The sequence below is a fragment of the Paroedura picta genome, chromosome 4 (genome assembly GCF_049243985.1).
Source record: "Paroedura picta isolate Pp20150507F chromosome 4, Ppicta_v3.0, whole genome shotgun sequence".
NCBI lineage: Eukaryota > Metazoa > Chordata > Lepidosauria > Squamata > Gekkonidae > Paroedura > Paroedura picta.
In genome coordinates this window covers 10,744,741-10,772,712 of record NC_135372.1, presented here as the reverse complement: position 1 = coordinate 10,772,712, position 27,972 = coordinate 10,744,741, and the positions used below count along the sequence as shown (strand labels likewise).

Here is a 27,972-nt window from a genome sequence, read left to right as displayed (position 1 = left end):
TATGACATCATCGCTGGGCGCCCGAAAGATGGCGGCGGCGGCGGCGCGGCGGTTGCTGTGGCGTTGCGGGCGGCCTCCGCCGGCGCTGCTGGGCCGCGTGTGGCGGCGGGGGCGGCTGTCCGGCCTGCCCGGGCCCAGGAAACCGCCGCCCTTCGCCCTCGCTGCGGCCGGGCAGCCCTCGGGGACCTGGGCAGTCCCCCAGCGGGGCCTCCAGCTCCTGGTCCGGGGAGGGCCCGGCAGCGGCAACGGCAGCCGGGACGGCCTGGAGGGCGGCGAGGAGGGCGGAGCGGGCGGAGAGGAAGGCGGCGGCGGCGGCGGCGGCGGCGGCATCCCCGGCGATGGCTCGGGCGGCCCTCCCGTGGTGACGGCGCTGGCCCCGCTCATGGTCCCCGAGCACGTACCGCACGTGCCCCTGGTCGCCGTGACCCGCAACCCTGTCTTCCCACGCTTCATCAAGATCATTGAGGTGAGGCACGAGGGGTCGCAAGGAGGGAGAAGAGCCGGGTTTTATTCCCCTCTTTCCCCTACCCAAAGGAGTCTCAAAGCGGCTTACCAATCGCCCTTCCCTTCCTCTCCCCCACAACAGGCGCCCTGTGAGAGAGAGAGCTCTGAAAGAAATGCTCGGTCAGGACTTTGGGGAGGAGGGGGGAATCACACCTGGATTATGGGGAGGAGGGGGGAATCACACCTGGTTTGGAAACCGCCACTCTTAACCTCTCTATTGAGCTGCCTCCAAAGCATCTTCCGTTTTCCGCCTCCATTCAGATCGATGGTCCAAAAGTTTGATTCTGTGCAAGGAAGAGGCTTTTATGCTTTTATATTTGGTGGGGAAAACAAAAATGATATTTAAAATAGAGATGGGATCCAAAGTAATTATTTTGCTGAGAAACTAGAGGATAACAGTCTGATTAGAAGCACAGCTACCTGTTATGATGAATGCTGAACTCTTGGCTGGGAAATGTTCTTTGAGTCTTGTTGAGTCTTGATGCTGCCAGTTCTTCTGCTTTAAGGCCAACCTAGAGGTTCCCCTAGATCAGGGGTAGTCAAACTGCGGCCCTCCAGATGTCCATGGACTACAATTCCCAGGAGCCCCCTGCCAGCGGGGCTCCTGGGAATTGTAGTCCATGGACATCTGGAGGGCCGCAGTTTGACTACCCCTGCCCTAGATCCTCGGCAGTTGTCCACTGACTATACATCTCACTTTAGCTTGATATAGCTTCAGGAATTGTGTGCTGAGAGTGAAACCGGACTTTTTTTGAAGGGCAAAAATCTTCTCTCCTGTTTTTCACTCTGAAAGTCTAGTGCAGCTTCAAGTGGTGGAAGATTTGGTGAATTGTTTTGTTGTTTCCAGGACTCCTTTTTGATAGTTATTTTTGTGGAAGTGGAATCATAGAATCATAGAGTTGGAAGGGACCTCATGGGTCATCTAGTCCAACCCCCTGCACTATGCAGGACACTCACCTCTACTGTAACCTGCCACCCCTTTGCCTTCACAGAATCAGCCTCTTCATCAGATGGCTATTTAGCTTCTGTTTAAAAATGTCCAAAGATGGAGAACCCACCACCTCCCAAGAAAGCTTGTTCCACTGAGGAACCACTCTAACTGTCAGGAACTTCTTCCGGATGTTTAGATGGAATTTCTTTTGAATTAATTTCATCCCATTTGTTCTGGTCTGTCCCTCTGGGGCAAGAGAGAACAATTTTGCTCCATCCTCTATAGGGCACTCTTTAAAATACTTGAAGATGGTTATCAGATCCCCTCTCAGTCGTCTCCTCTGTAGGCGGAACAGACCAAGCTCCCCCAACCTTTCTTCATATGTCTTGGTCTCCAGACCCCTCACCATCTTTGTTGCCCTCCTCTGGACACGTTCCAGTTTGTCAATATCCCTCTTCAATTGGGGTGCCCAAAACTGAACAAAGTACTCCAAGCGAGGCTGAACCAGAGCAGCATAAAGCAGTATCATCACTTCCCGTGATCTGGACACGATACTCCATTTGATACAGCCCAAAATCCCATTTGCCTTTTTAGCCACTGAGTCACACTGCTGGCTCATGTTCAATGTATGGTCTACTAAGACTCCTAGATCCTTTTTGCACATGCTACTGCTAAGACAAGTTTCACCCATCCTATATTGGTGTATTTGGTTTTTCCTACATAAATGCAGAACTTTTTTTCCCCTACCTAAATGCAGAGCCACTAATTTGCACTTGCTGCATTTGTAAAAATAGTCCCCCTGAGGTAAAAAGACAAACATTCCGCAGATGGTGCATGTCACTATGCAACCTTCTTCATTCTTCATGCCACCATATGAACTGCTCCACAAACAGTCCTACACTTCACTGAAACCGTCGGCTTGATCCTCAGGCGAAAAGCCAACAGCCAAGAGTCCTTTAGCTCTTGCTCTTAGCTCCTTGCAGAGTATTATGGTTTAATTCAAACCCTAACTGAATTTTGGGTTTTGTTTGTGTTGGCCTAGATGGTTCTAATGGCCTAGAGATGGTTCTGGGACTTGAGGATGTGACATACTAGTCATTTGATGGTATTTCATCAACTTTTGAGCCCATTTCAGGAAACTTGTTAAAAAGCTAAATAAGTACGGTTGTTGGAGGGACAACTCCTCTTTAGTCCCCTGGGAAGTGTGGTGCTGTGGCCTTGGTGAAGTTGGAGGTTATGGGTCTCCGGGTCCTTGTGCAGTTTGCCTTGTGCAGTCATACTTTGAAAGGCTCCAAGGCTTCCCTCAAGTGCACTGATAACCCCAGGAGCATGTCAAGGCTGCTGCTTCTGCTGTGTGACAGGCCAGGCTTATGGGAAGAGAGGAAGGTGGCAGAAGCCGATAATGAGTTAGTGTGGAGTAACTTTATTCCCTGAAGATCTAGTGTGATGATAGGAGCCTTCCTTATTCACAGGGGATGGGGGGAGTGATGCTTCGGATCTGTTTGCAGGACCTTTTTAAGACAAAGTCTTCAATGCAGTTTAGCCTTGCCAAGTGGAAATCTTGGGGAAGGAGAGACACTCTTGGTATAAGAATTGTACAAATGCCAGATTACAGCACACAAGGTCCATCTTGTTTAGCATCCTGTGACAAGCAATGGCCAGCTAGCTGTGGTTAGCTTGACGTTTTCAGGTAAGATGTGAAAATAACAGTTCTGCCATGTCTGTAGCAGCTGTAATTGGAGGTGTGTGGAGGTGTGTGGCATCAAATATGGCAGTTCCATATATAACAGGGTGATCACACTCTAACTTTGCATCACTCCTGCGGAGCGCTTACAGACTGGAACAAAAAAATAGCAAGAGTGAAGAATTACAAGACTGGGAATCTTCAGCGGAAGAGAATATGGAATGGGGGATGTCAGTGTCCTTTGGAAAGCAAGACATGCAACAAGAACTTATTATTACTGATCAAGTTCCCCCATATGAGGTTACTTTTACTGAAAATACATATTTCAAAGCATAAGCACAAAAGAACCAGGCAAAAGACACATTGGTTTGTCCTGAAAGTAATTATTCTAAAAGAGCTTCCCAAGAAAAGAAATGGTCCTAACACACCCCAGATTGGAGACCAGAAGGTGCAGCTGTTTCAAAATTCATTGGCGGATACTCTGTGGAAAGGAGCACAACTTCATTTCCTAAGCCTCGAATTGAGACCTCCTTAAGAAGATTAGGGGGGGAGGCAAGGGGGGTTGACATTTTTTTTATATTCTATTTCTGTTTCTGTATACTTTTATACAGATGGCGTTAATACTTAAAGTAATTGCAAAGATTTTAAAACAATTTGAATTGAAGAATTTAAGAGCTGCAAATGAAGTGGGTTTCTCCTCCCCCCCTTTTTTAAATATTGGGCTAAAGTAGCTGCAAATGTCTTGATAAAGTGGGTTTTTCCTTTTTTAATTTATTTAAATAAGTACTGGGTTAAAATTAATGTTGTTTTATAAGAAACAATGTTAAGTTCTTAAAATATATTGTGATATTTACAGGCAACAGACATCTACAGCAGGGGTAGTCAACCTGTGGTCCTCCAGATGTCCATGGACTACAATTCCCATGAGCCCCTACCAGTGTTTGCTGGCAGGGGCTCATGGGAATTGTAGTTCATGAACATCTGGAGGACCACAGGTTGACTACCCCTGATCTATAGTATTCAGCAATGTGAAACTTCAAGCAAATGGGTACTTTGTGTGGTAGAGGGAGGGGTGATATTGTAATCTAAGATATTTTTCTTGTTCTTTTCGATATAAAAATAAAAAATATATTTAAAAATTTTTAGAAACGCTTCAGGAGACCTGCCCCCCCCCCCCCAAGTACTTCAGTCTGTCTCACAATGCTGCCTTCATATTTAGGTGAAAAACAAGAAGCTGGTGGAGCTGCTGAGGAGGAAGGTCCGCCTGGCCCAGCCTTATGCAGGAGTCTTTCTCAAGAAGGATGATAAGTGAGTAGCAACATTTGGGAGGCTTATTGGTGCCTGTGGTTATCTGTTCTGCTGATTGGCATGGAGTCCCTCCTACTATGGAATGGGGCTGGGGGACTCTGCTTTTCTTAATCTCAAAAGTCAGCCTGTTCTGTGGAGATGCTCTGAAATACCTCCCTGCAATGATGTGGGTTTTCCAGAAAAAACTGAACTGCAGGATTTTCCAGTGGCCCAAACACTGCAGAGAGGTAGCCTTTCTCCAGTCAGAGATAAAAATGCAGAGGCCTCTCTACAAGTAACCAGTTGTCTTGGTTGAATATACAATGCATATCAATACACGCTAATGTCGCCATACTATATTTGAGAATTAGAAATCTAGAGTAAAAAGGGGCCACACAGGCCATCTAGTCCCGCCCCTGCTCAATGCAGGATCAGCCTGGAGAAGTCTCTGTCCAGCCGCTGCTTGAAGACTGCCAGTGAGTTGGAGCTCCCCCCTTCCTTAGGCTGTCCATTCCACTGCTGAACTAGACTCAGAGAACCCTTGAGTGTAAAGGGGCCAAGTAGGCAATCTGGTCCTATCACCTGCTCAATGCAGAGTCAGCCTGTAGCATCCAGGATAAGTATTCATCCAGCCACTGCTTACTGTCAGTGATGGGGAACTAGTCATCTCCTTAGGCAACTGATTCTACTGTTGGACTACTCTGTGAAAAAATTTTCTTGGTGTCTAGCCAGTACTGTTCTACATGTAATTTGGAACCATTACTACAAGTTCTGTCCTCTGCTGCCAACAAGAACTTCTCCCTGCCCTCCTCCAACCTTTCAAATACTTAAAGAGAGCAATCATGTCCCCTGTCAGCCTCCTCTTCTCCAGGCTGAACAAGTTTCTCAGCTGTTCCTCATAAGGTTTGGTGTCCAGGCCCGGATCATCCTCATTGCTTTCCTCTTGTTGTTGTTGTTATGTGCGAACTCGTGTCCGACCCATTGCGACCCCACGGACAATGATCCTCCAGGCCTTCCTGTCCTCTACCATTCCCCGGAGTCCATTTAAGTTTGCACCTACTGCTTCAGTGACTCCATCCAGCCACCTCATTCTCTGTCGTCCCCTTCTTCTTTTGCCCTCGATCGCTCCCAGCATTAGGCTCTTCTCCAGGGAGTCCTTCCTTCTCATCAGGTGGCCAAAGTATTGGAGTTTCATCTTCAGGATCTGGCCTTCTAAAGAGCAGTCAGGGCTGATCTCCTCTAGGACTGACCGGTTTGTTCGCCTTGCAGTCCAAAGGACTCGCAAGAGTCTTCTCCAGCACCAGAGTTCAAAAGCCTCAATTCTTTGACGCTCAGCCTTCCTTATGGTCCAACTTTTGCAGCCATACATTGCAACTGGGAATACCATAGCCTTGACTATAAACGCACTTTTGTTGGCAGGGTGATGTCTCTGCTTTTTAGGATGCTGTCTAGATTTGCCATAGCTTTCCTCCCCAGGAGCAAGCGTCTTTTAATTTCTTTGCTGCACTCCCCATCTGCAGTAATCTTGGAGCCCAGGAAAATAAAATCTGTCACTACCTCCATTTCTTCCCCATCTATTTGCCAGGAATTGAGAGGGCCAGATGCCATGATCTTTGTTTTCTTGATGTTGAGTTTCAAGCCAACTTTTGCACTCTCCTCCTTCACCCGCATCAACAGGCTCTTTAGTTCCTCTTCACTTTCTGCCATTAGAGTGGTATCATCTGCATATCTGAGGTTGTTGATATTTCTCCCTGCAATCTTGATACCAATTTGTGACTCCTCTAATCCCGCCTTTCTCATGATGTGCTCCGCATACAAGTTAAATAGGCAAGGCGACAGTATACAGCATTGCCGAACTCCTTTCTCAATTTTGAACCAATCAGTGATTCCATGTTCAGTTCTCACTGTTGCTTCTTGACCTGCATATAAATTTCTCAAGAGACAAATAAGATGCTCTGGTATTCCCATCTCTTTAAGAACTTGCCACAATTTGTTGTGCTCCACACAATCAAAGGCTTTAGCATAGTCAATGAAGCAGAAGTAGACGTTCTTCTGGAACTCCCTAGCTTTCTCCATGATCCAGCGTATGTTGGCAATTTGATCTCTAGTTCCTCTACCTCTTCGAAATCCTGCCTGTACTTCTGGATGTTCTCAGTCCACATATTGCTGGAGCCTAGCTTGTAGGATTTTGAGCATAACTTTGCTAGCATGAGAAATGAGTGCAATGGTGCGGTAGTTTGAACATTCTTTGGCATTGCCCTTCTTTGGGATTGGAATGTAAACTGACCTTTTCCAATCCTGTGGCCATTCTTGAGTTTTCCAAATTTGCTGGCATATTGAGTGTAGCACTTTTACTGCATCGTCCTTTAAGATTTTGAATAGTTCAACTGGAATGCTGTCACCACCACTAGCTTTATTGTTGCTCAGACTTCCTAAGGCCCATTTGACTTCACAATCTAGGATGCCTGGCTCCAGGTCAGTAACTACCCCATTGTGGTCATTAGGGATGTTAAGCTCGCTCTTGTATAGTCCTTCTGTATAATTTTGCCACCTTTGTTTAATCTCTTCTGCTTCTGTGAGGTCCCTACCATTTTGGTCCCTTATCATACCCATCTTTGCATGAAACGTTCTCTTCATATCTCCAATATTCTTGAAATGATCTCTGGTCCTCCCCATTCTATTGTTTTCTTCTATTTGTTTGCACTGTTCATTTAAGAAGGCATTCTTATTTTATCTCTTCTAGCTTTTCTCTGGAATTCTGCATTCAATTGGGTGTATCTTTCTCTTTCTCCCTTGCCTTTCACTTCCCTTCTCTCCTTAGCTATTTGTAAAGCTTCCTCAGACAGCTATTTTGATTTCTTGCATTTCTTTTTCTTTGGGATGGTTTTAGTTGCTACTTCTTGTACAATGTCGCGAACCTCTGTCCATAGTTCTTCAGGCACTCTGTCTATCAGATCTAATTCCTTAAATCTATTTGTCACCTCTACTGTGTATTCGTCGGGGATATGATTTAGTTCATACCTGAGTAGCCTAGTGCTTTTCCTTACTTTCTTCAATTTAAGCCTAAATTTTGCAACAAGAAGCTCATGATCTGAACCACAATCAGCTCCTGCTCTTGTTTTTATTTTTACTGGTTTTTATTGACTGTATAGAACTTTTCCATCTTTGGCTGCAGAGCACACAGTCAATCTGATTTCTGTGTTGACCGTCTGGTGATGTCCATGTGTAGAGTCGTCTCTTGGGTTGTTGGAAAAGAGTGTTTGCTATGACCATTGTATTCTCTTGACAAAATTCTACCAGCCTGTGACCTGCTTCATTTTGTACTCCAAGGCCAAACTTGCCTGTTATCCCGGTTATCTTTTGGCTTCCTACTTTAGCATTCCAATCCCCCATGATGATAAGCACATCATTTTTTGGCGTTGCTTCTATAAGGTGTTGTAGGGCTTCATAGAACTGATCAACTTCATCCTCTTCAGCAGCAGTGGTTGGGGCATAGACCTGGATCACTGTGATGTTGAATGGTTTGCCTTGGATTCGAACTGAGATCATTCTGTCATTTTGGGGATTGTATCCCAAGACTGCTTTTCCTACTTTCTTATTGATTATGAAGGCTACTCCATTTCTTCTGCGAGATTCTTGTCCACAGTAGTATACCTGATGGTCATCTGAATTAAATTCACCCATTCTTGTCCATTTTAGTTCACTGATTCCTAAAATGTCGATGTTCAGTCTTGTCATTTCTTGTTTAACCACATCCAGCTTGCCTTGATTCATGGATCTGACATTCCAGGTTCCTATGGAATAAAAATCTTTACAGCATCGGACTGTCTTTTCGCCACCAGTTACTTCCACAGCTGAGCGTCCTTTCGGCTTTGGCCCAGTCGCTTCATTCATTCTGGCGCTACTCGTACTAGCCGTCTGCTCATCCCCAGTAGCATATTGGACACCTTCCGACCTGAGGGGATCATCTTCCGGCGTCATATTGTTTTGCCTTTTGGAACTGTCCATAGAGTTTTCATGGCAAAGATACTGGAGTGGTTTGCCATTTCCTTCTCCAGTGGATCACCTTTTGTCAGAGCTCTCAGCTATGACCTGTCCATCTTGGGTGGCCCTGCACGGCATAGCTCATGGCTTCACTGAACTACGCAAGCCCCCTTGCCACAACAAGGCAGCGATCCTTGAAGGGGGTGCTTTCCTCTGCACCCTGTCAATTTTATTTTGTCTGAACCTTGAAAGGAAGGTTTGTTGTATATTCCTCTATGGCAGATTGTATATTCAATTAGGTTACTTGTCAAGAGACCTCTACATTTGATCAGGATCATATGGTTTTTAATAGGTTTTTATTTAATTATCTTTGTTTTTGAGGCTGCTATTTAGGCCTAAAATTGTTTTTAGTTACGTTGTAATAAATACATGTATTTTTGAATACTTGAGCATTTTACACTTTCTGTGTGGAGATACTAGAATGTTAGGCTGTATATGTGTATGTTGTTAACCATTAATTAATTTAAAAATGTAAAGCAGCAGCACTTAGAATCATGGAGTTGGAAGGGGCCATACAGACCATCTAGTCCAGCCCTCTGCTCAGGTCTACAGTTGTCTGGTGTATAATGATGTGGTCAATAACCAGTAAATTGTATCTTTGGATTATCTTCTTTTTTCTGTCCTTGACCAGGCCTCTGGCTTATTTTGCTGTTGCTGCTTTGTCCTCCAGTAAAAACATTTCTCATATCTGTTGTCATAAACCAGATTTCTCTACTAGATACCTCAAGGCTAAAGTGTTTGGAGATCTATTGTATCTGGGCTTCCTGGAGATTTGCTTGCATTATGGCTTGCAAGGACGCTTTCAGCTATCTTCAGCGGAATCTGTCACAATAGTACTCTCCCGCCTGCTCTCTCCCAGGCTTGCATCTCACTTGAGAAACTTGAAGGTCCTTGTTGAAATGCCCGTGCTTGGTAAATACAGTAGCAGCAGTGGCATCCACTAATTGTTGCTGCTTTTATGTAGAAGCAGTTCTTAGAAGGGGGAAATGTTCTGTGGAATAGTCACCTGAAAATCTAATGTAAATATTCTGCCTCACATCTGTGTTTTTCTAAAATGTGAAGCTATCCTTACCACCGTTCCTCTGTATATTTGTGAAACGGCTATCTGGGCATTGCTGTCTGTCTGCTGTCTGGGACAGTAACCTGCTGTCTGGCCAGTGTTTCTGCTCCAGCAGGCCAGTCCAGACACAGCCAGTAAAGCCGCTCGCCCAGCCTCGCCACCAGAAGCTTTCTGGCCGGCGAGGAGGGCGCATCCAAGCCTCTCGGGTTCCTGTGTCTGAGAGTGCTGGGGAGAGTGTGTGTGTGGGGGGGGGGCTTTCCCTAGCTGCTTGCCCTGTGAAGGCCTCTCGCCACGTCGCAGATGTGGTGACAGGCCTTCACGGGCCAAGCGGCTCGTCCCGGGGACACTGGCTTGCCAGGAGGGGGCCTTTCCATGGCCCCTTGTATGGCTGTCAAGCTGGCAGCGGAGCCCACGGGAGCCCTTTCCAAGGCCCATTTTTACAATGGGCTTTCCTCCTAGTTTGTTGATATTTGTTAACTACCTTTCTGCCTTGCGGAACTCAAGACATCCCTCCCTTGGCCTATCTTTTATTTTGTCCTTGGATCTGCTCCTGGAAGTCACTTTATTCACCACAGCACTTTATGCTGATGCTTACATCCATTTGCTGTGATTTTATTGTTATCCATTTTTTAAATGTTTTTACCTGTTTTATTGTGTATTTTTACTTGTACACTGCTTCTAGACAGCAAAGTTTGAGAGGGGCAGTATAAAAATCTCTCAATAAATAAAACAACAATTATAAAAACACAAAATATCATCTGTTCCACTTAATATTTCTGGCAAGGCATAGGGGGAGGAGCATGTCTCATGGCTTAAGTGCCACTCAGCGCTTAACACCCACTCAGGGCGGCTGTCCCGCCCCTGAGTGCCTCCTCCTCCAACCGGTTTGGCTGTCTGTCCAGAGGCCAGCCTTCCGTCCCCCACCTCTGACCATCCCCTCCTCCTTCCACTTCCCTCTGAGGCTCAGGGGCTGCAGATCCCTGCTGTGTGTGAGCTGCCCCTGCTGGTGAGTTCCCTGCCTGGGGGCCTCCAGCCTGCAGCCTTTTCAGGGAGGGAGGGAGAGGCCATCTGCAGAGTTCTTCCACACACCACCATCAATCTAGCGCCCGTTGTATTCCTGAATTATTAGGCTTTGTCCCTAGTAATATATAACCTCTAGTTAGAACTGCCAATAAATAAAAAAATTAGTCGTGCAGTCCTAAGTAAAATTGCCTTCTAAAGATCAGAAGGCAAGAGCCACCTCCCTGAGGTGGTTGTTGCTTGGTGTCATTCAGTTTCCCATGGTTGGGATGCAAAGCCAGCTGAGAGTGTGGTGCCCCTGGAAATGAAAGGGTGACTAGTAATTCTAACTGCAGGTTCTGTGCTTGTCAAAGAAGAGCACATGTGAGCAGGCCCTTGAGTTCTGCTTTACACCCTCAGCCCTGTTCTGATTCTCTGTTTCCAGCAATGAGTCAGATGCAGTGGAGAGCCTGGATGAAATCTACCAGATGGGGACTTTTGTCCAGATCCATGAAATGCAGGACTTGGGGGACAGGCTGCGGATGATTGTAATGGGACACCGGAGGTAAGCCCCACAGTCGATGGCCTGTTGGCAGCCTATTGGCAGTGCATGTCCCTTGAGGGAAGGCAAGTTGGAAAGGGTATTACCTGAATAGGGCAGGCCTCCTGCTCTCTGCCCAGGTCTTCCCAGCAGTTCTGAAATCAGCCAAGGACCTAAAGTGCAGCTGGATATGCAAACCCTGTGGTTCAGGCTGCTTCCTGGTGTACCTGGATGTTGAGGCAGAGCCATTGTGGCCTTTAATGTCATTGTGGTGTGTATGCATCCCTGCAGGTCTGGACATATGAAGTAAGGGATGCTCTTGACTTGGTCAGAATGTCCAGGGGTGGGTAAAGCAAGACCAAAGTGGGAAGGGAATGTTGTCCTTCTGGGTGTTGCATTTGAGAATGCTACAAGATGCCCTCCCATGCCACTGAAAGGTCCACTCAGCCCAGGACCATGCCTGAACCTTCCAAGGCATCAGCAGCCCTCCTTCCTGAGCCTTTTTCCTCTCTCCTCTCCTGGGCTGCAGAATTCGCATAAACAGAAAGCTGGAAGTTGACCCAGAGGAGACTGAGACTGAGGCTAGACAGAAACCCCGCAGGAAGCACAAGCATTCCAAGCGGGAGGCCAGGGAGCAGCCAGAGACCCTGGAGCCAGCTCTGGAGCCCACGGAGGCCACGTCAAGTGAGGTCCTCATGGTCGAAGTGGACAATGTGGCCCACGAGGATTTCCAGATGACGGAAGAGGTCAAAGTGAGTGGGGGGACCTGGGCAGGGTATCCAGCAGCCCTGGGGCCTCCACGGCTTGGCCTTGTGGGTGGAGACCTCAGGAAGGTTTGCAGCCGGCACCAGGGGAGGCAGGGCCAAGATCCCTCCGGGCCCTGACTGTGCCCCCGGTGTGTATTCACAGGCGCTCACGGCGGAAATCGTCAAGACCATCCGAGACATCATTGCCTTGAATCCTCTATACAGGTCTGTTGCCCTTCAATTTGTTGAAAGCGTGTTTCATTTGTTGAAGACTTTGTTTCATTGAAAGAAGCGAGGTGTTTATGGACTGCCCCCACAGTGATCCTAGGCCACCATTCCCGTCCCCTGTGTAGTGTTACGTTTTTGCCACACTAAGTACTATTTCCCTCACCAGAGAAGACTGAGGAGAAATAGGAGGTAAGCCGTTCAGCCCTCTCTTCATCATCCTTATCCATCCATGGTTCCTCTATATATTTGCGAAATGCCCCTGTAGGAGGAGTGTGTCCGGCCTTGAATATGGGCCAATCAGAATGCGGCCAGAGCTGGCCACAACCTGATTTGGTGGGCCCCTGCGCTCGCTGCCCTCCATTGCTGCCTCCCTCACAGGGAGGGTCTCCCTCACAGGGTGTGGGGAGAGGAAGGGAAGGTGATTTTAAACTGCTTATCAACAGTTAAAAAAATGGAGACAGAAGGAGCAGGCTACTGTGTACTGTAAATACCCCATGTAGATTAGTGCAGGGGGACATTTCGGTGTCTGTGGCCTAATTCACACAAGAAGGGAAATGAGGTTGAACACAGAACTGGGAGGAATTGGTTGCCATGTAATCAGCTACGATGTATCAGCTACAATGGGCTTTAATTCTAGTCTGTTATAATTTCACTTTCTTGTCCTTGAAGAAGAAGAAGAGTTGGTTCTTATATGCCGCTTTTCCCTACCCAAAGGAGGCTCAAAGCGGCTTACAGTCGCCTTCCCTTTCCTCTCCCCACAACAGACACCCTGTGGTGTTTCAGGTTGCATTCCCCCCTGCTCCCCCCTTTGCTCAGCTAATGTTGGTGCCTTCCTCCAGTGCCTGTGTTGGAGGAAAGCGAGCTGAGGAGAGGGGCAGGGCAGGAGCCAGCAGTGATCCCCAGACCGCTTTGACTCCTCTTCCTTTGGCTGGGTCTTTCCAGAGAATCTGTGCTGCAGATGATGCAGGCTGGGCAAAGAGTAGTGGATAACCCCATCTATTTAAGTGACATGGGGGCAGCGCTGACAGGGGCGGAGTCGCACGAACTGCAGGACATCCTGGAAGAAACCCAGGTGAGAAGCGGCTTGTCAGCCGCACCCCGTGATTCCCCCCCTGCCGCCACCTCTGCCTGTTGTGCCGGAGTACTACACAGGTTCTTTGTCTTTCCTAGATTCCCAAGCGCCTGTACAAAGCATTGTCTTTGCTCAAGAAAGAGTATGAACTTAGCAAGCTCCAGCAGCGGCTTGGACGGGAGGTAAGTCCCAGAAGCAGAGGAGGGTCCGTTCCCTTGCTGCCCTGGAGGGATGGAGCTCAGCATCTCATGCCCGGGAGCCTCCTAAGGGTTGATGGCTCCCCAGGAGCAATGAAGATGTGTAGGGGTTAGGACTGTGGTCGGAACAAGAGTCTGTTTCTGATGGGCCTAAGTGGGAGGTGGCTTTGACCCATGGGATCCCCGCTGGGACTAAAGACTGAGCAAACCCCTGTCAATTGCCTGCGTGTCTGCCCCAGGGGTGCCCGGCTGGATCAGCTCAATGTGTCCTCTATTAAGTCCTGCAAAGGCCAGCTTCCCTTGCAGTTTGCCTTCCTCTGTCCACTCAAGCAGTAGGCATTCAAAGGATTACTGTCTAAGAATGTGGGGGCTCTGTCTAAGAAAGTTACCGTGGCTGGTAGCTTTTGCTCGATTTCCCTCTTCTGCTCCTACAGTGGGGCAGAAGTCATCCAGAGTGGTTAGGTCATGCCTCTGCTTGCCTAGGCAGGGCAATTGTAATGGAAATGTCTTGCAGCCACTTAGCTGGTGACCAGAGCCTGACCTTCCAGTTTTAGATTGCCGTACTGCCTAGGTAGGAGATCCTGAGCTCTGCTCCAGATCAATAGAGTCCATTGGATTTATAAAATAAAACAGCTTCAAAAGGAGGATATTTTTTCTGCTACAAGCAATTCCTCACAATTCTGAGAAAACTGCTAGAGATTTTTCCCCATGGCTCCCACTTACCCGCAGGCGGCTGGAGCCAGGACCAACCACGCTGCAGGAGAAAAACAGCGTGAGGGGTCAGAGGTGGCTGTCCAAGACCCTGAGGAGTGGCCCAGAGCTCTAGGCCTCCACTCCTCCAGTGGACTCGCGTTGGGGCATGGCTGGCGGCAGCAGATTCCCCAACCCGGGTAGGATGGAAGGCTGGAGCACAGAACAAAGGGGCCCTCATGAAGGAGAAATGTCGAGCTGTGCCAAAAAGCACTTGCTCCCGAAAAGTGGCCCCGAAGCCTATAATGAAGCAGATGCAAGACTCCAGCCACGGCTATAAGCGCTCCAGAGCTTTGGAACGCATGCTGTTCAGGTGAGGAGCCACCTGAGAAATGCCGCTGGAAGCCGGCGACCCCTGCAGGTGAGATATAGGCGTTGGAACTGCGGTCAAGGACTGGCTCCCTGGACCTCCCGTCTCTTGAGGGCCACAGGGGTATTCTGGAGCTCCAGGAACAAGTCCCCAATGCCCAGGGGGCTCCCAGGCTTCCAAAATGGCGCCGCCCAAGTGATCCCCAAACATGGTGCTGCCCATGCGATCCCCAGACATGGTGGCTTCTTCCCCCTACTTGCACAATTCCAGCTTTGAGCTCAGTGCTGACAGGGGGGGGGGGGCTGACCTCTTCTCTCTGCCAAGGCCTGTCATGGGCCCTTCCTCTCAAGGGGGTGGGCGAGCTCGGGTGCACCACCAAGTCCTATGGCAACTGGAAAAACAAAACAATGGGACAAGGAACAATTGTTCCTGGTCTTGTTTGAATGGAGAAAAGTTTGGCCCAGGAGGGCTGGGAGTCAGCTGGGGGCACTCATGGGGCAAGTTCTCATTTATTCCGAATGCCCCCTAGGGGCTACAAGGAACAGGAATGGAAGGATTCAGAATGTGATTTTTTGGGGGCAGGAGAACACCTGCCTCGTACAAATCCGGGTGGGGGGGGAGGGCGACGCAGCCAAACCTACACAGGTGCACATGAGTCAGCCCTCCATGTGAGGCACGTTCTGCAGCTACCCTATCTGAGGCTCTTTCAGAAAAGGAGGAGTGGGAGGTCTCAGGAGATAAACCCATTGATACCCCAGACACGTCCACAAGCCTCTTCCAGGCAGAATACCTGCAACGCCTTGTGGCAAAGATAATTTCTACCCTGAAGTACAGGATGGAGGTCCAAGAACAACCTCAGTCAAAGACTCCATCTCATCTAGATACCAGGGGTTCCATGCGGCCTGTTCCTTCCCACACAGTCCATCCATTCCAAGTTATCTCTGACGATATCCCAAAATCTGATTGGCCTATGCCAGGCATTGGGGACTGTACGTTCTCACAGAGGAGGCGATGGAGGATCTAAAAGTTCTACTTGTTGACGCTCTGGCGATCACCCTCCATTTTGGGAGCCTTACTCAAGACGGAGATAGCCCTCTGAAGGATGCAATAGGCAAGAAAAATGAATTCACTCTTAAGAAGAACTATGAGGCTCCTTCCATGGCGATCAGAGCTTCTACAGCCCTACCCAACATCACTCGGGCCATTGTCGTCTGGACCAACAGCACAATGAAGTCTCCGAAGTTTCAGCAAAACAGAGACAAAAGAGTCCCTCAGGAAGATCAAGAGGGTGGTGGAGTTTGCCGCAGGTGAGTCCCAGGACAAGGGCACAGGGAGCCAATGTTACCATCTGTTGCAACACTTGGCTCAAACATTGGAAGGTTGATCACATCTCAAAGACCATGCTATCTACTTCCAAGCTTTTCTGCCAGACTCCTCTTCTGTGAATCAAACTTGGACGGGGTCCTCGCAGAGACGAAAGAAAAGGAGAAGGCCAGGCCTGCCACATCCAGCTCCAGCAGAGACAGGGATAACAGAAGCAGCTGTCCTTTTGCAACTACCACCCTTCCGGCAGGGCTAGAGACTCGAGGGACTTCAGAAGTTTCCACTCTGCAAAATACAGGCCCAAGTTTGTACAGCAGCAATCCCAGCCCTCCAGGCAGGACAAGAGCCAGCAAGCCCAGAAGCACTCTGCCTGACTACCTTGTCGGGGGCTGGCTCCACTTCTCCCGTAAGAAGAAAAAGAAGAGTTGGTTCTTATATGCCGCTGTTCCCTACCCAAAGGAGGCTCAAAGCGGCTTACAGTCGCCTTCCCATTCCTCCCCCCACAACAGACACCCTGTGGGGTGGGTGAGGCTGAGAGAGCCCTGATATCACTGAAGAAGAAGAAGAGTTGGTTCTTATATGCCGCTTTTCTCTACCCGAAGGAGGCTCAAAGCGGCTTCCAATCACCTTCCCTTCCTCTCCCCACAACAGACACCCTGTGGGGTGGGTGAGGCTGAGAGAGCCCTGATATCACTGAAGAAGAAGAAGAGTTGGTTCTTATATGCCGCTTTTCCCTACCCGAAGAAGGCTCAAAGCAGTTTACAGTCACCTTCCCATTCCTCTCCCCACAACAGACACCCTGTGGGGTGGGTGAGGCTGAGAGAGCCCTGATATCACTGAAGAAGAAGAAGAGTTGGTTCTTATATGCCGCTTTTCTCTACCCGAAGGAGGCTCAAAGCAGCTTACAGTCGCCTTCCCTTTCCTCTCCCCACAACAGACACCCTGTGGGGTGGGTGAGGCTGAGAGAGCCCTGATATCACTGAAGAAGAAGAAGAGTTGGTTCTTATATGCCGCTTTTCCCTACCCGAAGAAGGCTCAAAGCAGTTTACAGTCGCCTTCCCATTCCTCTCCCCACAACAGACACCCTGTGGGGTGGGTGAGGCTGAGAGAGCCCTGATATCACTGAAGAAGAAGAAGAGTTGGTTCTTATATGCCGCTTTTCTCTACCCGAAGGAGGCTCAAAGCGGCTTACAGTCGCCTTCCCTTTCCTCTCCCCACAACAGACACCCTGTGGGGTGGGTGAGGCTGAGAGAGCGCTGATATCACTGCTCGGTAAGAATAGTTTTATCAGTGCCATGGCAAGCCCAAGGTCACCCACCTGGTTGCATGTGGGGGAGCGCAGAATTGAACCCGGCATGCCAGATTAGAAGTCCGCACTCCTAACCAGTACACCAAACTGGCTCTCTCTGGAGCCAAACTGGTCTGGAGCCACACCGCAACAGACCAGTGGGTGCTGGGCATAATTTTGGAGGGCTGATAGAACTTACAACAGGCCCCCCGAACCATTTTGCCCAGTCCCCTACTCCAAAGACATTGCACAAAAAGGTCTTTATTAAGCCAAGCCATTCAACATTTGGTCAATATTGGGGCTATTGATAAGGTTCCCCCTCACCAAGGATTTTCAGGAGTCTGTTGTTCTGTTTGTGTGCCAAATAAATCAGGAGTGGCGAGCTGTCCTCAACCTCAGAGGCCTAAACTGATGGGTGAAGAGACAGCAGGTCAGGATGGAGTCTCTGTGACATATTCTTCAGATTCTACAGTGGAACGACATGTTGACGTACCTGGACCTTCATGAGGCGTACTTTCACGTACCAGTCCACCTGGACTCCGGAAAATACCTCTGGTTCTGTCACCAGGAAATGCACTTCCAAATCACATCATTTCCATTCTGCCTGTGCTATGCACCAAGGTTATACTGGTGCTGGCAGTGAATTGGCACCAAGGAGAAATTCACTTCTATCCTGATTCAGATGCTTTGTTGCTGAGGGCCAAGGATCAGGGGCCACACGACACACTATCTCTGTCCCTCAGACCCACGGTTTTCCTGCTCAACAGCAACAAGAGTCACTTGACACAGACTGCAGATCTAGTACACCTGGGGGGGGGGGGTGAGGATTTGCGCACACAGCACAATGGTTTTCTACCAGTTGACAAACAGAGAAAGGTGATACAGCTGGTTATGGAGATCATGGCCAGCAAGGAAGTCGACCTTATGCACCTAGTGGTGCTTCATGGGCTAATGATATCCACCATTGACATGGTGCCTGTGGCTCGCTTTCACTTGAGACCGCTGCAGTGGATGTTGCTACCATTCTAGCGGGATGTTGAAAGACGGATAGGCAAGAAACTGATACTGCTTATATCAATCAATCAATTAGTCAAAGACCATGCCCAGCTCTGCTCGGGGAAGCAGGGCAGATCAACATGACCATATTGCGGTCACCTGATAAATACTTAACAAATTTTAAAAATATATTAAAATTAATTAATTCCCACCCATTTGGGAAACCCTGGTTGAGAAAGCCTGCCCTATGAGGAAAGGCTGAGGGACTTGGGAATGTTCAGCCTTGAGGAGGTTGAGTGGACAGGATGGCTCTCTTGAAGTATTTGAATGGTTGTTACTTGGAGGAGGGCAGGGAGCAGTTCCTGTGGGCAGCAGAGGATGGATTGGTCTTTGACTAACGTTCCCTGATGCCTTTGAGCCGATGGCCTATTGATATTATTAAAACATTAATATAAGGACTCAACAACTGAAGAAGATATTGAAATCGGAAATTATCTAGAAACCGTATGGTTTATTCTTCATGTATATAAAAGATTGTATTAAAATGGATAATATTTTCTGTTAGTATTTTATTGTGAGCCTTCCTTTTTTCGTGTTGTAATCTTATTGTGAGAACAAGAATATTGCCTTGGATAGGTTCCTTGTTTTTCTGTTGGGATTTAATGAGATGAGCCATATTCACAAAGGGCCACATGGCTACTGTCTGTCCTAAACATGCACAAACTAGCATATATGGTATCCTACTAATTATCAGAGTCCCTCTGAGCATCTCATGCTCCCTTTCCCCACTACTAGGATTTCTTTTTAAGTGACTAGCAGTCAGCGGTGCTGTGCCCATTCTTATTCCGTTGCATTTGTTGACTCAGCCTCAAACACACACACCCTGTTTCTGCAGAACCGTGATATAGCTGGCATGGGCAAGCAGGGATGTGCACTTTGGCTGGGTTCTGCCACCTCGGCAATCACCAAAGCCCAAGGCAGCAGAACCGAGCCGAAGCGCACACTCCTAAGGGCAAGTTCTGTTGTCTTTAAAAATAAAAAGGTTTTATAATGAGGCAATGAGGCAATTCCAGTTTCCAAAAGAATTGGCCCCATGCCACATTGAGGAATGGTGCAGTGAGCATTTGAGTCTAATTTGAGTCCCCCAGTTGTGTCCTTCCCAGCTCCTTTGATGCCCTTCCCAGAGATAACCTTGTTCAGGTCTGCAGGTGGGGTATGGCAGCCTGCTGGAGCCTGAGCTTCTGGAGCGCTTTCGCCAACACTGCCAATAAATAAATAAATAAATAAATAAATAAATAAATAAAATGGCCCCTCCTGCAGGTGGAGGAGAAGATCAAGCAGACTCACCGCAAGTACCTCTTGCAAGAGCAGCTGAAGATCATCAAAAAGGAGCTTGGCCTGGAGAAGGAAGACAAAGACGCCATTGAAGAGAAGTTCCGGGAGCGCCTGAAGGAGCTGGTGGTGCCCAAGCACATCATGGAGGTGATCGATGAGGAGCTTAACAAACTGGGCCTCCTGGACAACCACTCCTCCGAGTTCAAGTGAGTCTCCTTTGGGGGCAAAAGGGCCTTTTCCTTCAGAGCAGCATGCAAGAGACTTCTTTGTCAGCACCGGGGGCAGGTGAGAGGGATAGGGCTCTGCCAAAAGCACCCAGGAAGTCTCAGCATCCTGTAGACACAGGGGATTGGGGGGGGGGCAGCTGGACTGATGAGAGGCTGGCCCCCATGCCCTGCTCGGTAGTTTCTTGGAGGCATCTAATAGGTTAGGGTGGGGAAAAGGATGCTGGACTAGTTGGCTGTTTCGGAAGACCCAGCAGCAGCTGTTGTAAGGCCTAAATACTAATTTACTGGCATAACTAAATAAGGTTTCTGAACATAGAGGCTGGCCATCTTTGGCAGTCAAAAACAGGAGCCACCCATTGGTTGTGGCCTCTTTGAGGCCTGGCAGAAACAGGATGCTGGCCCACGTGGATAACTGTGGGGTGATATGACAGGGGTCCCCATTATAGACTCCCCAAAATGAAAAGGAGAAAATTCCCTGATCCAAACAAAAATCAATAATCTAAAAGGTAAACCCAGAGGAAACTAACTTTATACAGGGTGGAACACAATTGAAATATATATATATATATATACACTAGTAATCAAGCCCACTGCAACTAATACAGCGGGCGCTAGGCTAGGGAGCCCCCGGCAGTCGGGCGGAGCGCGGCTTCATCTTCACCAAGAGTAGGCTGGTCTTGTTTTGTTTGGCTGCTGGCCATGGTGACTAAAGGGAGCTTGCATGTTCCCTTTAATGGTAATGGTATCCCCTGTGCAAGCACCGGGTCATGTCTGACCCTTGGGGTGACGCCCTCTAGCGTTTTCATGGCAGACTCAATACGGGGTGGTTTGCCAGTGCCTTCCCCAGTCATGACCGTTTACCCCCCAGCAAGCTGGGTACTCATTTTACCGACCTCGGAAGGATGGAAGGCTGAGTTGACCGTGAGCCGGCTGCTGGGATTGAACTCCCAGCCTCATGGGCAGAGCTTTCAGACGGCTGCCTTACCACTCTGTGCCACAAGAGGCTCTATGTTCCCTTTATTAAAGCAATAAACCTCTGAATATCAGCTCCAGGGGCTACGTCAGGGGAAGGCCTCTGTGCCCCGTTGTTGGACTTCCAGAAGAACTACCTAGCCACTGTCGGAAGCAGGATGCTGGACTGGATGGACCCTCCCTGGTCTGATCAGCAGGGTTCTTCTGAGGTTCTTAAGAACTGCTTGCGACTTTGCTGTTCCCATAAGCGGTCAGATATCTCCATGTGGGCTTTGTGTGCTTCTGTTAGTGTCACCCGCAATTACCTGGACTGGCTGACCTCCATCCCTTGGGGCAAGTGCAGTGATGAGAACTTGGAGCTGGCCAGAGCCCAGGCTGTCCTGGAGGAGGATCATTACGGGATGGAGGATGTCAAAAAGCGAGTGCTGGTGAGTAACAGCCCGGCAGGTTCTGGATCAGGCCTGGAGCCCTGCAGTCCTCTGGCCAAGGAACCAACAGGTGGCAGGCTGGGAAAGACCCTTCTTGGGGCTGAGACCTGCGGAGGCCCTGCCAGTCAGACAAAACATGACTGAGCTAAGTGGTCTGCTGCCCATCGGTGTCCATTTTCCCCAAGAGTCCTTGGCCTAATTTCTTGCTTTTCGGCTCAAGCCCAAGGGTTTGTGAAACGTCCCCCATCATGCTTCCAAGACATAGCCAGGTTCTTGCCACATTGCATTTAAGCCAGTTACATAGCATTTTAATACAAATCTTCAGATCAACAATGAGACTGTGTGCCATGTGACCATGGCACCTGCTGCCTTACGGCCCAAGGAATCTGGAAAGAAACTGGGTTAGCCCATAAATGTGACATGCCTACTGCTGACACTGTGGGGGCAATTGAGGCAGTTGTGGTGCCAGGAGCCAGGCTGATGCAATGGCAAGCCATGGCCAGGAGAAGGGCTGGTTCAGTTCAGGGATATTCGGGCTTGGTTTGGAGTCGCCCTGAACTGGAATTTTTAGGTTAGTTCCCATCCATACCTCTAGTTGAGATGAAATGTGCAGGCTCAGAGAATAACCTGGCAAGAAAGGCTATATATAACGCTAAACATCTTTAGACCTGGGGTTACAATGAATACAAAAGTTATTCTTCGCAGTCATTGGATTAGTAGTTTCTTTTTTACATTGGGGTCTTGAAACACAAAGTGGTGTGAGCAGCCAAGAGTGAAGAGTCACTCACATTGAGGGAGAATGGGCCCAGCCCTGTAAAAATGCCAGGGGAGGGTCAGTTACGTGCTGAATAAGGGGGCAAGCTTTCTCAACCAGGGTTTCACGAAACCCTGGGGTTTCTTGACAGCCCTGAAAAGGTTTTCTGAATGGGTGGCAGTTAGTTAATTTTAATATATTTTAAAAGTTTGTTAAACATTTATCATTTACTATATGGTCATGTCACGCCCCCCCCCCCCCCCATGGTCAGTGATGGGCCTGGAGGGGGTGGGAAAGGGAAGGGCCCCGGGTGGGCATGCCCACAGCTGTGCTTCCCAACCAACGATCGTGCCACTTCTGGAGTTTCTCAAAACCTGAAGAATGTTTCAGGGGTGTCTCTACGGTAAAAAAGTTGAGAAGGGCTGATTAAGGGCCTTAGTCTTGGCCCAGAGGAAGGCGCTTCCCCAGACCCTGTTGTCTCAGATCCTTTAACTGGAGGTGGCGGGGGTTGAACCCATGACCTTTTGCCTGCGAAGTAGGTACAGGACCACTGAGTCGCCACGTTCTGGAATATTCTGTGCCTGCACTTGGGGCTCCCTAATCTTGATAGCTTCTTTCTGTCCAGGGCATCCCCGTCCGCTCATTGGACAAGCTAGCACTGCTTTTTGCAGAAGCTCTGTGTCATTCCATACAGGGCACAGTCTCTGTGGCAGTCACAAGGGTCTGGGCTCAGCGGGAGTCACACAAACTGTTATGCCAATAAAGGTACTCTGAATCTCTGAATCTGTTTGGGTGCCTGTCCCTCACAGGAATTCATAGCTGTCAGCCAGCTCCGAGGGTCGACGCAAGGCAAGATCCTCTGCTTCTATGGCCCACCGGGGGTTGGCAAGACCAGCATCGCCCGCTCCATCGCCCGAGCCTTGAACCGCGAATATTTCCGCTTCAGCGTTGGGGGGATGACTGACGTGGCGGAAATCAAAGGACACAGGTGAGTGTTTGGGATGCCTGAATCCCCTGCAGGCCTAACAGGGACCATTGTCTGACAAATGTCACCCAAAGACCCACCAGACTGGAAAACCATTTATGTTTTTTATTTAGCTGCAGCAGAGTAAAACGGACCCTGGTGAGTTGGGGGGGGGGGGGGCTAGGATCCAGAAGGGATCTGCAAAGGGCTGCGTGGGATTATATAACTTTACACCTCGGAGATGGCTACATCGCTTGGACAAATGCCGTAATTCGACTCCCTCATTCCATCTCCAGGTCCACCCCCTCCCAGAGTCTCCAGGCTAGCTCTGGAGCCCTGATCTTCTGGCATGGCAAGGGTCACCAGGTCAGCGCTTAGCCTTCAGATGATTCATCCCCCTTCTTCCTGTGGCACTAGTCTGTGCCAAGCACTGCGTTATCAGAAAGGTTAAGTTAAAGCGGCCCTTAACTGTAGTCTAAATATTCCTCAGTTATCTTCATGTTGCTTTTAGCACAGCTTGGTAACAGTTCTCCTATATTTTATTGTAAGTATATGTCAAATAGCAAAAGCAGGCAGCATTTCTTCATACAGATGTGCAAAGAGAAAGAAATCTTCCTTCCCATTATAGAACTGCAGACTGCTTCCAATAACTAACTGATCGTTTAGAACAGGGGTAGTCAAACTGCAGCCCTCCAGATGTCCATGGACTACAATTCCCAGGAGCCCCTGCCAGCATTCGCTGGCAGGGGCTCCTAGGAATTGTAGTCCATGGATATCTGGAGGGCCGCAGTTTGACTACCCCTGGTTTAGAAGTTTGCGATCATTTTCTTCATCGCCACCCCATGATTCTTCCTCCAAAGATTGCCATTATTGCAAGGACAGGAAGTAGGGTCTACTTCACTTCCTGTTGTGTGTCCAGCTGTCCATCCTGTTCCCCTGCAGCCTCTCCTGACCCCAGGGAGGGTCAGTCTTGCCTTTGCAGGATCTCTGCAGATTGCCGGGCTGGGAGGAGACTGGACAAGAGGGTGAAAGAGACTCTTTTCCTGAACGGAGGGCTACTGTTGGGGGAGAAGGCCTAGGCCTCGGCTCACATGGCTGTTCTTCAGCCCCACTCAAGGCATGACTGAGCAACAGGCTGGATTTGTCGGCAGTTATAGGTGCCATGGAGGGCCGAGTACCGATTTGCCATCTGGTGTTCCCACACATTCTCTTCCTGCCCCTTCTTGATCAGAGAGCAGCGTTTAAGGCCCACTTTTCTGTCCGATTTATTTCCCTTGGTTGGTTCTAGGCCAGGACAGTCATCCAGTTAAAGTCGTGTTAACTGATCAGTTGCTTTAAATCTGTGAGTCCCTCCTGTGCGGTATATGGAGAAGGAGGAAATGCCTCTTTGTGTGTGTGTGTGTGTGTGTGTGTGGGGGGGGGGTGACAGGACGGAGGGTGTGTCTCTTCCCCAACAGGCATTTGCCATCACTCCATTTTCTGTTTTGGGTTGCCTGATGAGTGAGCTGGATGGGCATTGCAAGACTTTGGATGTCTGGCTTGGTAATGGCTTTGTAGTCTGCCAGCTGTCTTGGCGTCTAACTCTCCTTTCTGGTCTGTGGCCAAACAGGAGGACGTATGTTGGCGCCATGCCGGGGAAGATCATTCAGTGCCTGAAGAAGACGAAAACAGAAAACCCCCTGATCTTAATTGATGAGGTAAGAGTGTGTTGCGCCCCCCTCCCCAAGGTTTCACTGGCAGGAAAGTGACCTGGTGGACTGATGCCCCTCTCACCAGGAGGGGCTGTCGCTTCTGTGCTGCAGGTGGACAAAATAGGGCGAGGCTACCAAGGAGACCCCTCCTCGGCGCTTCTCGAGCTGCTGGATCCAGAGCAGAACTCCAACTTCTTGGATCATTACCTTGACGTCCCTGTTGACTTATCCAAGGTATCACCCCCTCTCCTCTGGGTGGGGAGGCAAATTCCAGCTTTGCTGTGTCTGGGAACAACTGCAAGGAGGGGGTCCAAGGCAAGGCCTGGGCACGCTGTCAAGCAGCGCATGCTGGTGGAGGGACCTTTCTTGGCTTGAGGGAACCACAGCCATTAAGAGGAAAGGAGGGAGCCAGAAAGATGAGTCGCGGGGAGCTCCCAGTTGCTGGACTAGGCTGTTATTCTCCTGCCCAGGTTCTCTTCATTTGTACTGCCAACGTGACGGAAACAATCCCAGAGCCCCTGCGGGACAGGATGGAAATGATCAATGTCTCTGGCTATGTTGCCCAAGAGAAGCTGGCCATAGCAGAGGTGAGCGTGGCAGAGGCTCGTCAGAATGGGACCCTGCTGCTGAGGAGTCCGATATCCCTTGGAGCTACCTGCCTAAAGTCCGTCAGGGAGTTGGGGTCACACAGGCCGACTGTGGCTCAATGGAAAAGCTGCAGCTTGGAATATGGGGGGGGGGGGAGTCCCAGGCTCAGGCCCAGGCTGTGGTGGCATCTCCAGTTAAATGGGCCAGGCAATGGCTGATGTGGAAGCCCTTTGCCTGAGACCTTGGAGAGCTGCTGCCAATCTGTGGCTGAGCATGGAGTGTTGAGCAAAGACCATGAGTGGCCTGTGGCAGTGATCCTGGGAAGACGATGCAGGAACCTCTTGGCTGGGAGGGAAACTGGGGCGGGGAGGGAGGGACTAAAGGCAGAGGCCATGGCCAATAGCTGCCCGGAGAACGGCCTCCCTTCCTCATGCCTGGAGTTGAATGACTGGGACTTGTTTCTCTATCCTCCCTGCAGAAGTACTTGGTCCCTCAGGCGCGTGTCCTGTGTGGGCTGGATGAGACCAAAGCCAGCATCACCCCTGAAGTGCTGACCGTCCTCATCAAGCAGTACTGCCGGGAGAGCGGGGTCAGGAACCTGCAGAAGCAAGTGGAAAAGGTGGGGGAGGGGCAGGCAGAAGGGGGGGGGGGCTTGAGGGCCTTGAGGCTCCTTGGCCGCCTCCTGCTTTAACCCACCCTTCTTGCTCAGGTCCTTCGGAAGTCCGCCTACAAGATTGTCAGCGGGGAAGCTGAGAATGTGGAGGTGACGCCTGAGAACTTGCAGGACTTTGTAGGGAAGCCCATCTTCACCGTGGACCGGATGTACGACGTGACCCCTCCGGGGGTGGTGATGGGCCTTGCCTGGACAGCCATGGGTGAGGGCTGCAGCTGGGAGTGGATGGAGGACCCAGGGTCAGACCCTCCTCAGGCATAGCCTGCCTTTTGGGGTGGTGAGGGCTACAAGAAGAGGAGAACTTGGGGCTTCTGGGCTGGATGACCCCTTGATCCAGGAGCTGCCCCTGCCAGTCCCTTTCTGGGTCATGGGGACCACCATGCCTGGATTGGCCTGGAGCTTGGGCTCCTGCCTGCTTCTTTTGCAGGAGGCTCCACCTTGTTTATTGAGACATCCCTGCGAAGGCCCAAGGACAAGGAGAACAAGGAAGGCAGCCTGGAGGTCACAGGGCAGCTGGGAGACGTGATGAAGGAGAGCGCCAAGATTGCATATACCTTTGCTCGCGCCTTCCTGATGCAGAAGGAGCCAACCAATGACTTCCTGGTGACCTCCCACATCCACCTGCACGTGCCGGAGGTATATGTTGCTCTGTTGGGCATTCACTTGGTCACACAGGTGGACAGAAGCGGCTGGCAGAAGGAGCTGCCTGGCCTCGGGGCTGGTAGCCTTTTGCTCTGAAGCCGCGTAGCACAGGGCCTGTGGAGAAGTCCACATCCCTGACCTTGGAGGGCCCCTGAAGCATGGTGTTTTCCCAGGGGCGGGGATTGTGGCTCTCGTGATAAAGCACCTGCTTTGCAACCTCTGGACTCCTCTGGACTCACGGTTGGGCTGGCCATTAATAGCCCACCTCTGGATTGTCTTCTTCTCGTAGGGCGCCACCCCCAAAGATGGACCCAGCGCCGGCTGCACGATCGTCACTGCCCTGCTGTCTTTGGCAATGAATTGCCCGGCCAGGCAAAACGTGGCTATGACTGGGGAGGTGTCGCTGACAGGCAAGATTCTCCCTGTTGGGGGAATTAAGGAGAAGACCATTGCGGTAAGGTGGAGCAGTAGCCCTTCTCTGGTGGGGGTGGGGGTTGACAAAGAAGCGCAGAAGTGCTGCTGGCAGCTCCCGGACTCATGGTAGTAACTCATGCTCACTGACATTCCGGCAAAGAACGGTTTGGTCTGATCCCGCAGCGCACTTTATCCTTAACTAGGGTTGCCAGGTCTGTAGGATGGGGGAGGAAAGAAGCCGGAAGTACATGCAGTGTTGCTCTGTCACCCAGAAGTGACGTAGGCCAGATTGGTGATGTCAGCAGGCGGAATTCTGGGCTTTGGGCAAAATTCTATGGTAGAATTAGTTTCTTACCATAGTTTTGCCCCAAACCCAGTGTTCAACCACCAATGTGCCTATATCACTTTTGGGCAACAGAGCAACGTCACGCTTACTTCCAGCTTCTTGCCTGTTTTCTTTTTTTGGAGGGGGGGGATTTTCCTCGGTTTCTGAGAACCTTGAAACTGGGGGGGGGGGGACTCCAAATTTAGGGATCCCCTGCCCCCTGCTGGGGACTAGCAATCCTACCCCTAACCCAGAGTGGGAAGAGAGAAATCTTGCCCCCCACTTGCAACTCAGCCCCCAGCCCTGGACCATCAGACATTCCCACGTGGGGGAGCTGGGACTGCCCTTAAAGCAGTAACCATCCTTTCCCCTTTATCTCTGGAGATGACACGTGCCTTTCTTTCCCAGGCCAAGAGAGCTGGTGTCTCCTGCATGATCCTCCCCTCTGAGAACAAGAAGGATTATTCTGACCTTGCTGATTTCATCACCGAAGGACTAGAAGTCCACTTTGTGGAACACTATAGTGAAATCTTTGGCATTGTTTTCCCTGAGCCGACCTCAGCAGGAGGCTGAGCCTGGAAGCTTGGAGCCTCTCTCAGACCAGGCCCAGCCTGACCTGCCTTCTGGACTGGGCAGAGGGGATGCTAGGGCTGCTGCCGTGTGGCGATTCCTCCCTCAGCATAGTTCGGTGTGCCCGTCTCCCCAAGAAGCATTTTCTGCACCAGATGATTTCAATTATGAAGTAGCAATTAAAATGGGACTGACATTCTAGAGAGTGGGGTTTTGTCTCCCTTTATGGTTTGTCTCTGCTTCCGCTGCCTCCCACCAGTACACTCTTGCGGCACGGGCAGTGTCAAAAGTCCGTCAAGAAGTTGCCTAGGAAGAAAGGACAGACTTTCCCTGGAGTAGTGCCAGGCAGCACCATAAAAGTAATGCAACCCACCCCAATTTCCTGCTGTAGGTTGCTGGCGCTTGGAGTATCGTTTGGAGAGAAAAAGT

The 27,972-nt window shown here is 49.9% G+C and overlaps 1 protein-coding gene across 1 annotated transcript; it reads left to right on the top strand.

The window, feature by feature from the left end:
* Positions 1-18: 18 nt before the first annotated feature.
* On the top strand, positions 19-27,744 carry LONP1 (lon peptidase 1, mitochondrial). Its single transcript, XM_077331820.1, has 18 exons — positions 19-466; positions 4,339-4,427; positions 10,955-11,074; positions 11,580-11,802; positions 11,960-12,021; positions 12,967-13,096; positions 13,195-13,278; positions 19,281-19,501; positions 20,784-20,922; positions 22,486-22,664; positions 24,250-24,337; positions 24,443-24,565; positions 24,802-24,918; positions 25,398-25,538; positions 25,629-25,794; positions 26,020-26,228; positions 26,524-26,688; positions 27,382-27,744. Exons 1-18 carry the CDS (start codon positions 29-31, stop codon positions 27,544-27,546), a joined length of 2,859 nt encoding a protein of 952 aa, XP_077187935.1. The 5' UTR covers positions 19-28; the 3' UTR covers positions 27,547-27,744.
* The last annotated feature ends 228 nt before the right edge of the window (positions 27,745-27,972 follow it).

Bases quoted from the DNA above. Each gene is read 5' to 3' on its own strand.
- LONP1 (XM_077331820.1), top strand. From the start codon at position 29: ATGGCGGCGGCGGCGGCGCGGCGGTTGCTGTGGCGTTGCGGGCGGCCT. The intron at 4,428-10,954 runs GTGAGTAGCAAC...CTCTGTTTCCAG, and splicing joins TTTCTCAAGAAGGATGATAA to CAATGAGTCAGATGCAGTGG. The intron at 11,803-11,959 runs GTGAGTGGGGGG...GTGTATTCACAG, and splicing joins AGATGACGGAAGAGGTCAAA to GCGCTCACGGCGGAAATCGT.